We start from the raw sequence: 16,166 nt of genomic DNA, 5'->3' as shown, positions 1-16,166 counted from the left end.
GCAGGCGCAGGGGGCGGCTGAGGGAGCCGCCGGGGCCCGTCGCGTCCGTCCGCCGTTGCCGCCGTCGCCTCTGCCGGGCCCGTCCCGCCCCCCGCCGCCATGGAGGCGCTGATCCCCGTCATTAACAAGCTGCAGGACGTGTTCAACACGGTGGGGGCCGATATCATCCAGCTGCCGCAGATCGTGGTGGTGGGCACGCAGGTGAGGCGGGCCGGGCCGGGCCGGGCCAGGGCGGGCGCGTTCACCGCCCCGAGGGCGAAGTCGGGGCGTCCATCGCGCCTCCGCCGCTGCAGCCCCGCGGCTGCCCCTGCCAAGGGCACGGGGGGACGCGGCAGGAGAGGGCGGGCAGGACGCCCTCGGTGGCCGCGTCCCCCCCGTGCTCCCTCCCCGGGCTCTGCTGCCTCCCCACCGGTCGCACAGTGTGGTGAAGCAGAGCCTTTCGCACCGCCCGCCCGCCCGCCCCTGGGCGCTTCTCGACCGAGGAGCTCCGGAGGGGCTGCGGGGAGGGCCGGGCCCCCTTCTCCCGTGGCTCCGGCCCCCCGCACCGGGGGTGTGGGTGGCGCTGGGAGACCCGGGGAGCGGCGGCCGCCCCGGTGCGTCAGCGGGACCGCCATCGCCGCTCGGGCCGGGGCTTCCCTTCCCCGACAGCATCTGGGAAGCCAGGGCTGAATAAAAGGGATGTGGTAGCGGAACGGCATCTTGCAGGCGTGGATCGTTTCCCTTTGCTCCGAGTTCTCCTGCCGTTGGGACCTCCTCTTTGTCTTAGCCGGTGATGGGGAGCGAAGGTGAGAGGCGAGGCCGGCTGCTGTCGGCTGCAACAGTTGCAACGTGTGTGTCTCAGCCCTGTGGTGCTGCTGCTGGGCTCGGAGATAGCTCAGACCCTTTCATATCTCTTCAAATGGCGTGCTGTTCTCCAGCGGAACTTTTGGCAGCTGAATATGCCTCACCAGAACTGCAGCAGGCACAAGGGAATGGGAAATGAAACGTTAAACAGAGCTAAAACTTGAAGCTAATGGATCTCTCGTTCCTGTGACATTCACAGTATCAATTGAGTGTGCTCTGCTGCTAGACAATGGCTTGCCTACCAAAGACATTAATACCAACTACTCTGCAGTCAGGGGTTTCATTATATGGCCTAAAACATGAGTTGTATGTTATAAAGCTTGCACGTTGCTGAAGCATGGAATAGCTTCACTCAAAGCCAGTTACAGTGTCAAACTGATTGTGAGGCAACCAGCAGTCATTCTATTTTCCCAGTATACATCAGGTAGGTTCACTGACTTTATGTCAGCCACTTAATAGAGTAGATCTAAAATACTTGGATTGGGTGGGAGACACTCTGCATTGGTAAGCTGTGTTAGATACTGGCTGGTGTTGTGGTTGATTTGAGTCAATCGCTTTATGAAGACATTTAACCTTCATTACATTAAAAATTATACAATCAAGCTGTGTTTTTTTGGTTTTCTTTTAATTTGTTTCTGTGTTTCAGTTTAGATCTGCAACAGAAAGTGCAGTGCAGGGGTGTGGCATTTTCTCTGTGAGATTAAGAAAGTATTTTTTGCAGTTTCACTTTATGAAATGCATTGAAGTGGCATTTTTTAAAAATACTTTTACACAACTTGTTCCTAGGTACGTTTTCCTAAGTGTAAATACTTTTATAAGTAAATACTGAGAGCTAGGACAGTATTGACATGTGTTTGACTTCAGTAGTCTACCTATCAGTATCAGTGTCTATTTAGTGCTGTATTCAGTATATTCATAACCCCGTTGAATTACTATGAAATTTCCTATCATGCCAAAACCAAATCCTTTATAGACTCCAGAAGAATTTATACAAAACTCTCTAGCAAGCTGTGTCTTGGGGTTTTTTTGTGTTTAGTCAGGGTTGTTGGGACAAATAAGTCTTTACTCACATAGTAATTCCACAGATGGTTATTTTATGCAATTAGTTTTAATTTAAATAAAGTTTTATTCATTTATTCATTTGAAGTTAGTTTATTGTAGACCAGACTTCTGGAGATGTCTCAAATGTGGCCCTAGAGCTGATAGTTTTGTTGCTGGAAGCTTGCTTCCTTGGTTTTTTGAAATGTGCCTTGAGACAATCTTGTTTCTTGAGATATTTTTGGTTAAGTGCTACATGGCCTCGGCCTTTAAGTTTGTTCACACGATTTGTTTGTAGCCTACTGGCATATGCTGTCTTTCTTTTTATTCTTTGAATAATAATCACAATAAACAGTTCTAAATTTTGCACCTCCATTTTTCTCTGTAGGAAAGAAATGCTGCCAGTTAGGATTTCTGTAACTCTGTTAATTGAGCTCTGCTTTTTTCCTTCCAATTTGCCAGTTGCTTTTCTTAAATGACCTTTTTATATATTCAGCAAGGAGAAGAAAAATGGATTTTTGAGTAGTGTTTGCTGTTTATTTTTCTCACCTGTCTTCTCTCTCTCTTCTTTACTCCTGTATTATTTTGTGCTTGTGTCTTTCTCCAGTTCTCATTTATTTTTACTTCTGTGCATCAAGTTAATTCTTTCTTTTCTACAATATGTACAACTAGAAACTGCTTATAAGCCTTAATTTAACTTTGAATGTTTTCTGTTTCTCATGTTCCCTTTGCTCCTCCTCTCTTTTGGGATTGATTTCCTACTGCTCTTGTGTTCTGAGCAATTGTAATGTTTTAATTTTTCCTCTTTCTAGATACTTTTTGGTACTAATTACAAAATATTTCTCAGTAAATTTTACACATCCAAATGACCTCTTGCACTTCTAGTTATTTTCCCATGACATGGCCGTATGAGAATTCCTTCTCATTCTCCACATAAATATTGTGTAAGTTATTTCTGTATCCTAGTGCAGGATCTATTAAGGAAATTCAGGACTCTGCTGGTGATAGAACTCAGAGGACACCTTCAGACTGCCAGTTTTTTTCACTGTTTCAGAGTTTTTCTGCCATTCCAAGAGAGGTGTTCTATTTTTTCCCCAATTCAGTATTTCAGTTCTATTTTTAGAGCTGTATTACTAAAGTGTAAAAAAACCCTGTCCATGCTGGGAATATTATATAAACAATATTTGTTCAATAATGCTGCAATACTCAGTGTTCTGACATGTTTTATACAAGTGCTTTGTGATCTGTATTTGTAAAGGATAACAAGGTGGTATTGAAGTGCCTCAACCAACCACATTAAAACTACAGTAAAAGGAGGCAAGAGGAAGAAAAGCAGTGTGGTTAGTTATCTATCACCTTTTGTATTTTAAGGGTACATATCACAAAAATTAAATGTCTACACTACAAATGAGATTTAGAATAAATTTCAAAAAAACAACCACACAACAAAATATTTGCCTAGAGGTATGTAAAAATGAATTGTCTGCCCTTTTTCAGGGGAGGTCATTAATTCTTGGAATATCTTTTAGGTTTTTAGGAGTCATCAACTTGGTTATATCCAAACTTTAGTGTCAGGTCTGTAGCAAAATTCTTCCAATACTGACATTATAAAAACACACTCTGGGCTTTATTTGTACTTAGTGATGTTAATTGAAGTTGAGACATTGTGGGGAAATGGATCTAACAGCCAGTGAAATTCAGAGTGAGATTTTTAAGTGAACCTTCAGGTGTGCATTTATGGAGTACTTTTGCTCAGTCTTCAGTTAATATGGTTTTGGGACTTTAAATGGGGAGGTGCAGTTTACAATATTTAACCTAGGCTGTTCTGTTGGATGATCCCCTGGGATTGGCTCACAGACGAACATTACATTTATTTCTTTTTTTCCCGTTTGGAATAAGTATCATGTTTGATATTTCAAGACTAAACCTCTTTTTGTTGCCAAGGAGGAAGGTTTCTCGATCTGAGATAGCAGATATACATATTCAAGTGTAAGTGTATATTCTGTTAAGCTAAACAGTGAGGATGATAACTTGTCTGTTAAGAAGTTCACAGCAATGGGAAGCTACTGTAACAGTCCTGGCTGGGATAAGGAGAAGAATTCAGTGGATGCAAAGCATCCGATTTAAGACTGACCTCCTTGGTCTTCAATTTTCAGGCACTGTACAGAGCTTCCCTGAACTTTCCCTGTCAGGGGAACAGAAATTTAAGCTACTTGAGCTCATTCAACGTAGCTTACGTTATGCTGGCAAAAAAGTTTTAGGTGAAGGAGACTCAGGCTTGTACCAAGCAATCAGGAAAACCCCAGACTAAGTTCAACTTGGGAAATTCATTCTCTTTTTTTTTTTTTTTTCCCCTGGGATTTCAAGCAGATGCAGAAAGACATTTCTACCTAGATTTGTAAAAGGGGATGTAACTAGAGCATAACATCAGCACTGGCTGGGGAGAGCTTGTTTTTCTCCCAAATGTTTTGCAAACTTCTGGGTTTGGTTTGGGTTTTTTTTCTGTTTGCTTTGATATCTGACATTTACTGAATCTGGTTTTGGGCGTAACTGTTTTCCTTTTTGCCATCCTTTGCTCCTGTCAAATCATGCCCTGACTGTTCTGGTGTGTGTTTCAGGCAAGCAGTAAAGTGAGGCTGACATTAATTAGCTGTTTACATTTACCAGACATAATATAAGTTTTGCTGGTAATATTATACAGTGCAAACAACATTTAGTATTGTGCTGTTTCTTTTCTATGATGGACTCTGTGGTTCTGAACAGCTGTACCTTTTAGGTCCTGAAGGCTTCTATGTTTGGAAGGATGGCATTTTCACTGGGTCTGTGTGCAGACTTCATATGAATTAAAATAAAATGACAGGTCTGATAACTCTGATCCTGCATTTTAGTGCTACAGATTTTTAATATGAAAGCAATAATAAACGTAGTTTAAATGAAGATACTAATTTTATTGTTTGCAAATGCACAGTTATTTTGGAAGAGTAGGAAGAGTGCACAGAATACACAGTTGTAGAATGATGTGAATGAAGTTGTTTGTGATTCTATTTTTTTTGTTTCTTTGTTGTTAATTTCTCCCTCTCCCCAGTTTGGTTTTTTTTTAGTTTCTTTTTCCCCACTAGTTTTGATGCTTACTGCCAGGGGCAAGTTCATCTTCTGATTGGCAATTATCTTTCTTAGAAAACGTGTATTTAATTAAACCAGATGGATCCTGTATGTTGTCTAGCAGGGACAGTGCAAAAGAAACAATGTTTTCAGGGAAACGAAGGGCAAGAATATTAAAGCAGACAGCCCAGAAAAATGTTTTTCAGAATCTGGAGAGAAAATGGCTGTGGGAGTTCTGGAAAAATCCTCAGATCTCTGTTGTTTAGAACTTTTTAATTGGAAGATACAAATTGGCTTTATTTTAGTTCATTTTACTGCAAGTCATGAATTTAGTAGAATAAAGTCAGTTTATCTGGCTTTGAAATGTGAATCTTCAAATACTACAGTTCCATGATCTAACTTGGAGTCTCTACTTGTTTCTAAGTAGGTGAGGTATTTTTTTTCTTAAATGAATTACTGGGGGGCTTTGGGAATTGATATATGGAGAAGGAATACATCTGCTAATCATTTCTCTGTTTGCTCTTGTTTGGCACGTGTCTACAGTTAGATACGGTGTAAATACAGAATTTCTGAAGAATTTTGGCTGAACTGTGCCAATTCTGGCATTCCTTACTACTAGCACATAAGCTGTTTTATGTGGAGGTAGTTCCTGTGACTTGAGTTTCTTCCTGAGTGACTCAGGAAGGCTCTCTATTCAAGTAAATGGAGAATGGCCTGAAGGAACAACAGTCTTGTCATTCACACAAGGTCTTTCATACTGAAATGTATTTTGCAACAATGAGCGGTGTGTTGTGCTGGTTTTACTGCTTTCTCAAGTTGGGATTACCCTGTTGATTCTTCTGCATCTTTTAGAAGTGTAATTTTGTTTCAAACAATGTCTTAAAAATAATTCATCGTACCCTGCTTACAGCTTTGACATTCTCTTCTGATAAGTAAATAAACTTTTAAATTTGTTAGCTGTTTAGAACCAGCCTAGCTTGGGGTGTTCCTAGTTTGAATAGGAAAACTTTGTCATAATAGCTGTTCCAGGCAAAGCAGTTCCCTTGTGGAACTACTCTGGAAATGCATGCATGCTGACCTTTTATTTCAGAGTAATTAGTGTTTGCAAATAAGAAAAGAAACAAAAATATTGCTGCTCTTTAGTTATAGCATGCTGACCTCTTCCAGGGTAGCTACTGCAAGTAACTTCTTTTCAAAGCACCTGTCTGGGTGGATGAGATTCCAGCAAGAATGCATTAGCTTATATTTGCCAATAATAGAATGAAAATTTATATTTATATATGAAAATATATATTGCTAAGAGCATCATGTAGCCAGGAGAACTTTTACAGTTCTTGTATGACAGAAACTGCAAAATTGCCACCATTCCACCTTGAGGGTCAAAGCAGATGCATTGCTTTTCTTAATAGAATTCTTCAGTAATTATTAGGTCTCACTGAGAAATCTCTCCTACTTCACAGTTCCTTACTGTCATTCTCAAATGTTTGTCACCATTGTGCCACTGAAAAGTCATAGAGAATACTGATATCACTGCCCCTTTATTTTCTTGTGCTGTCCTGCAGTAAATCTCTGTTGTGTTGTAGGAGTTCTTTGCCTTTGTTTCCTATTTGACGAGATAATACAAAAGTTATAAGTTTACCCTAGCAAAAGTAATGAGCAAATTTTTAGATCCCTTTCAACTAATTTTCATTTTGGAAGTTTCCCAGTACTTTATTGGATGTGTTTCCTTACAAAGGTTTTTTTCCACAGGTTATATATTGTGCACTGGCTTCACAAAGAGATTATGAAGTCTAAAGGTAGACAAAGGAAGACAGGAGATTCTTGTGAGATCACTTAAAAATTTGCAGCTGATACAAGTCCATTATAATTTTAATAATATTTAATAATATTTGAAATATCCAACAGTCAACTCTTCACTCTGTCAGCTGCTCAATCTGAGCAAATGACTATAAGAAATCTCATGGTTCTTGTGCATCAGTGAGACTCCAGGTGAGTCTTGTGTTTATTGCCTTCTTGCTGTGTGGACTTTGTAAGAATAGGAGTAGACTTGGCTTATTTACTGAGCAAATTGGTGGGACCCAGGACAGCCAAGCTCAAGAGACCTGGCATACCTCTGAGGACAACCTCACTGGAGCACGAAACAGTAGTCCATAAACTTGCTTGGGAAAATGAGCAGAGATGTAAGGAGAGCAGTATGAGGGGAACTCATGACTGAGCTTCAACACAGAAGACTCATGCAGGAGGTAGAAGTGAGGACACACTCGCTCAAGAATATAAAAATACTGCCTGCGTATGTGGAGATGTAGTAAGAAAGCCAACGTGATTGGAAAGGGACGTCAAAGGCAACAGGAACTTCCAGCACTTTATCAGCTGTATCTTTTAACTGTATCAGTTAAAAAAGAATAAAAAAGAAATGAGGGAAATACAGACTTGCTGCTGACTGTGACAGGAGATTTAGTGACAGCAAATATGGATGAGGCTGAGGTACTTGATCCTTTCTTTGCCCTAGTCTTCACCATTAGGGTCTTCTATACCTTTTTACCTATAGATGGGGTTTAAAGTGGAGGGTAACCATCAGTAGTGCAAGAGAATTGGGCCAGGGTCCTCTTCTCGATATGGAGAAAACTTCTTTGCATGCTGTAGGGTATAGGGTACAAGTCTCCTAAAATAGGAATGTTAATGAGGACATGGAAATAGAGTAAGAAAGCCAATGAAATAAATGTTTGTGATGAATGTGAATGGCTGCTGATACTTTTACTTGAAAATTTTCAATAATCTCTTCCATTTGGCTTATCAACAACCCTAAAGTGTTTCTGAAAGTGATCTCTTGCTATTAATGAAGCTGGACAATTATGAAGTCATCTACTGCTGTCTGCTGCTTCTGAATTCGTGAAAAATGTGGTCAGTAATACAGCAGATTGCAACCCACATTTTCTTATAAGAATTAGTGTAATGGATGGGAGCAAATGCCTTTTGATATTTAAGTGCACAGAATTGAAATATACAGGGACAAGTAAAGAAGAAATGAAGGATGGTGAGGCAAAAGCAAGCTCATGAAAACTGTTAAAAGGAGAGATGTTGGCTTTTTGGAGTGGATCACAGTTCTTACAGTTTGCAGCCTAATTTGTGAGGGTAAGTGCACAGTTGTGTCCCAGTGATTCTGCTCTTCCTCTTTAAGTGCTTTAGATTAACCTGAAGATGATATTGACAAAAATAACCATACAGGTGTTAAGGAGGCAGTGAGAAAGCTGATAAGATTTCAACACACTCTGACAGTATATTTGATTATAAATAAAGTATTTAAGTCCTGTGTGCATCACCTCATCTTATCTTAGTATTTCTGGGGAAAATGATTTTACCATCCATCAAGCTCAGGTGCTTATCTGTGAGACTGATGCTGGTTAACACAGCAGAGTGTTAAACACTCAGCAATGGAGGTTTGACACAGGGGTTAAAAAAGTGACACAAAATGTTCCTGTATTTGCCCGTTTGTTTTCTGAGCAGTCTGTTATATAAAGTTCCTCTAGATATCAGCTGATAGATATTTCAAATTAAGATCAGATATTAAGGAAAAATCTACCTGATCTGCTATGAAAGGTTAGAGTTTGTTAATGCTTTTCTGCACCCATCATGAAATGAATTTATGGATTTCTGTCCACGCTTAAAATCATGATAAGCATTGCAACGAGGTGCCAAAACAAGCGTGATGCTTCTGCAGACTCATCCCCAAAAATTCTGTGGTACCCTTGGTCATCAGTATTAGTCTCTTTCTTCACCTGTTGTATGAGGGACTGGCTGAACTGAGTTTGTATTGTTAACATCCCTCACTTCCTCCTGCTGGCAGAAAAAGATGAGCTTCATGTTTGCTGCTTTCCTGATCGCGTTCCCAGACAATTCTTGGTAATGGATGTTGATGGAACCCAGATTAAGGAGTGCGTCATCAGATAGTGTATCGTGTTCCAACAACAAATTGCTTTAGTTGGGAATGTAATGCAATTTGAAATAAATTTCCTGGTGTGTGGAGAACTATAATGTCTCATTTAGTGTATGACTTCACATTTGCAAAGGATCCAGATCGTTCTTTCTCCATCCAGAGATAACTGTGGGAGTGGTGTAAGACACAGTATGTTAGTTCTATACATGATTTGGTGTGTACCCATTTTAGCTTCCTGCATTCCTACTCCTTTGGAAAGACCAATGAGCAGTGCAGCAGCTTCTCCCATGGATTTTGGTTTCCTGTCTTGATGAGATTCTTGATAAGGACTCAAGCTATTTATTACTATCCATTATGTGCTTGGATTATATGTTCAGGAGAAGCCACTTCCTCTAAATCTCACCTCCAGCCCTTTGAGACTGAGTGATCATTTTACCCATGTGTAAGAAATCTTGCTGAAGAGATCACAGAATCATTGAGGTTGGGAGAGACCTTCAAGATCCTCTAGTCCAACCATCAGTGCAACACCACTGTAATCACCCCTAAACCATATCCCCAAGTGCCATATCCATCTGGATGTTCAAAATGTTTTTGATAAATGAAACCATGGTGGGTTCTGGTGGGCTTTTTCAATGCAGCTGATCAACCTTTACAATCTCTCGTCATTTTGAGCAGGCATTGCACTTGTTTTAAATAAGTGGTTTGTTATTTTTTACTGTGAAGTTTGTTTTTTCACAGTCTGTAATACCTTTAATTCTTCAAAAGTGTGGAAGACCAGAGGTCTCTCATGGAGGTTTCCAGAGCTAAGTCATGCTTTGGTCAGGTTGTTCTTAAGTTACTTTTTGGTAAGACTTCAGTGTCCAATGGTCTGTTAAAAGCTCCTTGCAGAGAAAGTTGATTTGGAGAAGGTCAGTTGAAGAAGAAAATGATTAATTACTTTTTAAAGGGAAAAAAAATCCCACAAGGCTATATTTCTGTTTCATCTGACCCTGCCCTTCTCCCTGGTCCTCCTAGACCAGTGACCTCACTACAGTCAAATTTGGAAAACTGAAAAGTATACATAATCTACATTGGTTTGTTGTTCACCTGTTGAGACAAATGATATTTTTGATAAAATAGCTTTTTTTTCTGTTCCATAAAGCATATACATTAAGGTGATAGAATGAAAGAAGGCTTTAATTTGTTGTTGTTCAAATTTTCTACGGGTTTGGCCTTGTATTTTAGTATGTATTTTGTATTTCTGCATACAAGTCCTATTTCAATAGGTTATAAGGCTCTCATATATGTCTTACTGCACTAGTAGAAATGTCCTGTCTGATAGTGATGTGTTGCTTGAACTCTATTCTATTTTTCATTTTTAGAAAATGTCACTGAATGTGTGAGATTTAAAGATATTCATCACTGCTTTTCTATGATTGTATGTGACGTTATATACTCATTACTTGAAGTCTCAAGTCTGTTATTTCAGAACTGGCAGGCTGAGTGGAGGTTGTATAGCAGTAATGCACATTCCAGCTGTCAGAAGCACCTGTTGGTTTGTGGGGTGGTTTTTTTCCAGTTGTTTTGTTTGGTTGTTGTTTTTTTTTTTTAACAAGAGAATTGCTTGGTAGTAGCATTAATATAGAAACATTTCGTAGCTGGTGGCAGTGGCTGTTTTCTCATGGCATGCCCGTTTTGACTTTCCTCCTGCAGAAAACTGGAAGAGTTTAATACAGTTCTATTAAAAGACAAAATCTTCTCAATCAGACTTTCAAAGTATTATGTTGACATTGCTGGGTCTGTTGTTAATTGTTAGTTTTAATATGGTACTGGTCTTGAATCACTTTTAAAACCCATGTATTCACAGCTGCTTGTTGGACCAATTCTGCATTTTATACAACAGTGCTACAGGAGAACATTTTAAATGTAGACATTTCACAGCCTTTAAGTATTTCACAACTTCTTACATTTTGTTGTTATACAGACAGATATTTGCAGTCAATTAAGTTGTAAATACTTAAATATATACACAGAGTGTTGGAGGGCACAAAACAATGTCTGCACTTACGAAACTGATACAATATGCTATACAAAAAAACCAAAACAAAAACCAAAACACAAAATCAAACCTCAAACTGAAAGGAATATAAGACTGTTAACAGCTTAATATACTCAAGTATACATAGTTAATATCTGTTTGTGTAATGCTGCTGTTGGTATTAACAGGGTCAGCCCATGTTAATTCTAACAAATACTAACAGAGGGTTAAATTCTTTAGTTTATAGAGTGAAGTTTTATGGTAAGACATTAGAAAGTTGTATAATATATTTTGCTTTCTTTATAATGCTCAGAAGGAAATTCTGTTTTGTATCTGGAGAGTTCAATATTTGTGGTAAAAAATGCTAAATAGGATATTAATTTTTCTGAAAAAAACAGTTACGTATGTAGTTCAGCCTTAAGAGATAAAAAATATATCAATCTACATGTTTTTAGGTGTCCCATGGTTTTTAAATATCCCGAGCAGGTTTAGACAGTTACTAGTTTGTCGCAGACTTGTATCCCTCAGTACCTGTTGGCAGGTTAGATGACAGCAAACTAAAACTAAAATATCACAGCATTTTTATGTTTAAGAAAGTAATGTAGCTGTATTCCGATTTTCAGAGCAGTGGAAAGAGTTCTGTGTTGGAAAGTCTTGTGGGAAGGGATCTGCTCCCACGAGGTACTGGAGTTGTCACCCGGAGACCCCTTATTCTGCAGCTGGTGCACGTTTCCCCAGAGGATGGTCGGAAAGGAGCTGGAGATGAAAATGGTGAGTGTGATCCAACAGCGTGTTTTGCCGTGTTGGAAAGAAACTTAAAATCTTTCTTGTTCCTTTAACTGAAAAATCAGTTGTTGTGATCTTAAAACTCAAGTGTATTTTTTAAAATTTGCTTGGAAGAAAACACAGCTGTTGTCACATCTGTTTTGTCCATTTAGCAAATGTCATGAAGTCAAAATCTTTAGGACGTTCAAAGTGTCCTTAGTGTTTTAAGCTTTTCTGTTTTTAGGAAATGCTTTTGAGAAAAATAGACAAAAGAAAGCATTTCAGTTGTTAAGCTAACTGTGTAGCGTGTAGAGAACATGATTTTTTTTGTGTGTGTGTTTTTCTTCCCCTCCTCTTTTGCTGTATAAATAAGGTGTTTCATTCAGAGGATGAGTGACTTTTTAGAAGGAGGTTAGGAATGAGGTAATTTCTGAACGGAGCAGAAGGAGGAGGAATGAAAACAAACTTGTAGTAGATGCAAACAGGATTTAATGGACATGTTCTGTAACTTACAGATGCCACCTTACTGGGCTGCACTGGGATTCCAAGTGCGTCAAGAACAGCACTTTAAATGTTCTGCAGCTGCCCAGTTTGAAGCTTGTTTTCTGTAGTGTTTCTGTATTACCCTTCATCAGATCAAGAAAGTGATCTCAATTATCCCTTGGGACTTCCAGTGCTCATTCTATACCAACTAATGCTCTTGATCTTGGGAAAGAGCAGCAGGGGCATATTGACCTTCTGATTGCAAGATAAATCTTAGCTCCTTGATGTAGACTCTAAAAAGGGCACAGGTTTTGTTGGTGTGATGAACTTGGGGCTGTAATTATTAATTCTCATTGTGTTCAAATTTTTCTGAATTTATTTCTAGTGACAGGTATCAGGTATTTCTAGGTATCAGAAGTTCTGTACAGTATTTGTTTTCCTGCAATATTTATAGCGTGTGGTTTCTGAAGGACAGTTACTAACACTGTGCCCTTTTAAAGGTTTAAGCTCTAGTCTTTGTTATTGAAACAAGCAGAGAACACAATTAGGGTTCATAATAATTTAGAACTTTTAGTGTGCAATCCATGTGAGAGATTGTAGGACAATTCAGGTTGGAAATTATCTCAGAAGGTCTCTAGTCCAGTCTCTTCCACAAAAAAGGGCCAACTCTGAACTCAACAGCAGTTTGCTTGGGTCTTTATCCAGCTGGGTCTTGAAAACTGCCAAGGATGGAGAACTCAGGGCAACCTTTTAGAAATGGCAGATTTGCTCTAAATGTAGTTTTACATTGCTTGCATTTTGCAGGGTATAGTTTCTAGTACTTTTCATAATGCTTTGATTCTGAGTTGTAGGGTAAAATATTACTTCATTCCACTCTGCATCTTTGCAGGTATAAAAGATGGTTTTGTAATTAAAGTATTCTGAGTCAAGGCAGAGCCTTTCTGTTGTAAGTTGCATTTGATTTGAGGATTTGGCTTTTAAATATAAAATAGGATAATGATATTACTGCATAAGGATATTGGACTAAATTATTATTTAAGAGGCCCATTTAGACTTTTTTGAGGGGGAAAAAATCAATATGCCAGATGTATGTGTTATAATCTCAACTCATTGTTCCTGTGAGAGAGACGTGGGCTTGTTTAGTAAGAATAGAGAAACCTTTATGATTTACCAGTTGAGTTTGAAATGCTTCTTCTCTTCAAAACTCAGGCAAATCACGGTCTAAATGGTTTTTCACTGATCTGATTTAGTGTACGTTCAGATTGTCCTGTTAGATCTCAGAGGATGGGATCAAGTATCTTGGAAAGAAAAAAGATGACAGCCTCTTATCTTGGCTGTGCTGCCTGATATTTAAATAAGTCACTATGCCATTAGGGGTCATAATTTTCTTTGTATGAGATGGATGTTGAGATAGGGTTGAATATGTGTTTGGGATTTCCCAGAGGGAAATAGTCTTGCAGAAAAGGATTTTGTCCAGATGAGGGGTTTCTTCTTTACAAATTGAATATTGGACAAGAGACTATGTCTTACCATGCTGCTTTCTGAATGCTGGTGTTGAACTCTCTGTATGTACAGATACTTTTATACAACTGTCTCTGTTTGTGACTTCTGCTTTGTGGTTGTCACCTTTATCCATCCTAATGCTTGCTCTACATATCTACTAGTATTATATATTAACACAGCCATTTAGAAATAGGTACTAGTCTGGGATTTTTACAAGTTTAAATTTTACCATTGTTGGAGTGATTGCATCTTCCCTGTTTTTAACACAAAGCACTTTTGACTGCTCTGCTATTCATTTAAGCATGGACAATTGCTTCATCTTTATGGCTATGAGGAAAAAAATTGTGTCTCTCCAGTGGCTTAATTTTGAGATCTGATGCATATGAGCTGGTCAAAGACTATCAGTTCATATGAATTAAGGGTTTTTGTTGAGTTGGTTTGGAAGTTTTTTGGTTTTGCTTTTGGATTTTTTAAAATTTATTTTTTTGATTCTTGGGAGCACATTGGAAACATTGTTGAGAAAAATTGCAGCCAGACATTTGAACTACCTTTAATTTTTTAATATGCAGCACTAAAGATCATCCTTGCTTTTTCCTCGAAGTCAGTGGTGAGCGATGTGAGACCTTTGTACTGTGGTCACTGCAATAAATCAAGACAGCCAGAAAATAACAGAGATAATTTTTCAATTAAATACAAAGTTCTCTGTTTTCATAACATGATATTTCAGACTGATATATATATATTCTACAGAGATGTGTGTGATCTGGCCTGAAGGAATTATTCTCATTGTGCTTTTGCTGTTTATTGTTAGGCTCTAGTGATTCAGCACAAATGGTGTGTTTGATGTGGTGATACCAAACTGGGGTGTTCTCTGATCCAATTGCAAGAGAAACAAGACTTGATCAGAGAACTGGGCCTGGTCTTGTGAATTAATAAGTTGGTCTTGTAGCAAAACCTATTCTGGTAGTTGACCCACTAGTTCAGAAATAGAAAAAAAGAGGGAACATATCAGTGGTAAGTTAGTTAAGTGTTTATAGGTTTGGGTGTTTTTTTGGTCTTAAGATAGGAAACTGAACATTGTTCAAATTCGGGACAGATAGAATTGATATGGAACACAGGAATAATTAATACAGATCTGTTGCTTGATAAATCAGCACTGTTTTGTCACCTTTTTTGCTCTGTACATCAAAGAGGAATCTCTTAGCCCCAGCTGCAGAACAGTGTGACCTGCTTTGTTGTACTTGGCTTTGCAGAAGCACAGGAGAAAAAGTTTGCAATCCGCTTGGTGTCAGGGATGGAAAAAATGGTCCAACATGCAGAAGGGATTGGAAGATATGTGCGTGTTTTTTTCACAAGTTGGCTTTTTATTTTTAATTTAGAGGAATAGAGCTAGGAAAGGATGAGGTGATGGGGTGGGGGGAGAGAGTTCAGATGGTCAACTTCTGGATCCAGAAGCTGTGAAGATATGGAAACTAGAAAGTTGGGAATTTAGTAATTGGGAAGTTCTCATGCTGCAAGAAATCTTCTGTGGTGGTGGCTTTTTATGACCCTGAACAGTTTCTCTGTGCTCCTATTGTGTATGAATAACATTTGTACTGCTTTAGAAAGGGAGAAGAGATAAATGAATAACTAAAGTTACTAAACTTTGTACTGTATTTGAGCTTCTTAAAGGAGTATTGTAGTGTAGGACATAACAAGTACAACTTGGTGGATGGCAGTCCTGAGAAAAATACTGTAATGTGTCTGGTTTTCCTGTGTGTTAATTAAGGTTTTCAGGTCTTACTCCAAGATATGAAAAGCCAGAAAAATAAAGACGCTTGCTTTATTTGGAAGATGTGTGTTTTTTGTTGTTGTTGTTTTTCTGTTTTCTTTTTGTTGTTTTTATGTTCTTTGTTTTGTTTGCTTGTTTTTGGTTTTGAAAGGCAGGATCTGTTTATTCTTAACAGCTGCTGTCTTAATAATTTCTTAAAATCTCTAGTACTGATTCTTATAATGACCAAAATGTCACACTTTTATCTAGCATTGAATCTTGGATGTAATTAGATGATTAATTCACCTCAAGGTTTTGCCTGAAAAGCTTCCAGAAAGTAACATAACTGGGGGAAGACTGATTTACCAGTTGAACTAGTGATAAAAAAAATGTTCTGCATGTAAAGCAGAACACTGAGTTGTCAAATGTAGGCTAATTAAAATATTTCTCCTTGCCTTGAGCATCCTTTCATTTAGAGTAATGCAAATCCTTTGTGTTAAATTAGATCAACTGGGAAATTTTTCCGTAGGTGTTAGCAAGTTAAAATGCAATGTCTCTGACTTGAAGGCATCTTGGACCATTTTTTTCTATCCTTGACACCAACTGGATTGCAAACTTTTTCTCCTGTGCTTCTGTAAAGCCAAGTACAAAAGAGATATTCAATATACTGCACTCTCCTGTTCTGTCCCTTCAAAGATATTTTAAGAAGGTGATAGATTATACTGAAAAAA

The 16,166-nt window shown here is 38.6% G+C and overlaps 1 protein-coding gene across 6 annotated transcripts in view; it reads left to right on the top strand.

Annotated features, from left to right (window-relative positions):
- The first annotated feature begins 4 nt into the window (after positions 1-4).
- DNM1L (dynamin 1 like) overlaps positions 5-16,166 on the top strand; it is a 37,874-nt gene continuing 21,712 nt past the window's right edge. For 3 of the 6 annotated variants that reach the window (XM_027680602.1, XM_027680605.1, XM_027680600.1), the window contains exons 1-2: positions 10,314-10,460; positions 11,558-11,705. In XM_027680602.1, coding sequence (XP_027536403.1) covers positions 10,329-10,460; positions 11,558-11,705 — 280 coding nt within the window. In that variant the 5' untranslated portion in view covers positions 10,314-10,328. Of the gene's footprint in view, positions 202-10,313; positions 10,461-11,557; positions 11,706-16,166 lie in introns of those variants that run through there. The other 3 variants (XM_027680604.1, XM_027680601.1, XM_027680606.1) reach the window with 2 other exon arrangements.

The sequence above is a fragment of the Neopelma chrysocephalum genome, unplaced genomic scaffold (assembly GCF_003984885.1).
Source record: "Neopelma chrysocephalum unplaced genomic scaffold, ASM398488v2 Primary Assembly neopelma1_59, whole genome shotgun sequence".
In the NCBI taxonomy this organism is placed as follows: domain Eukaryota; kingdom Metazoa; phylum Chordata; class Aves; order Passeriformes; family Pipridae; genus Neopelma; species Neopelma chrysocephalum.
This window is presented reverse-complemented; position numbering and strand designations above follow the sequence as displayed.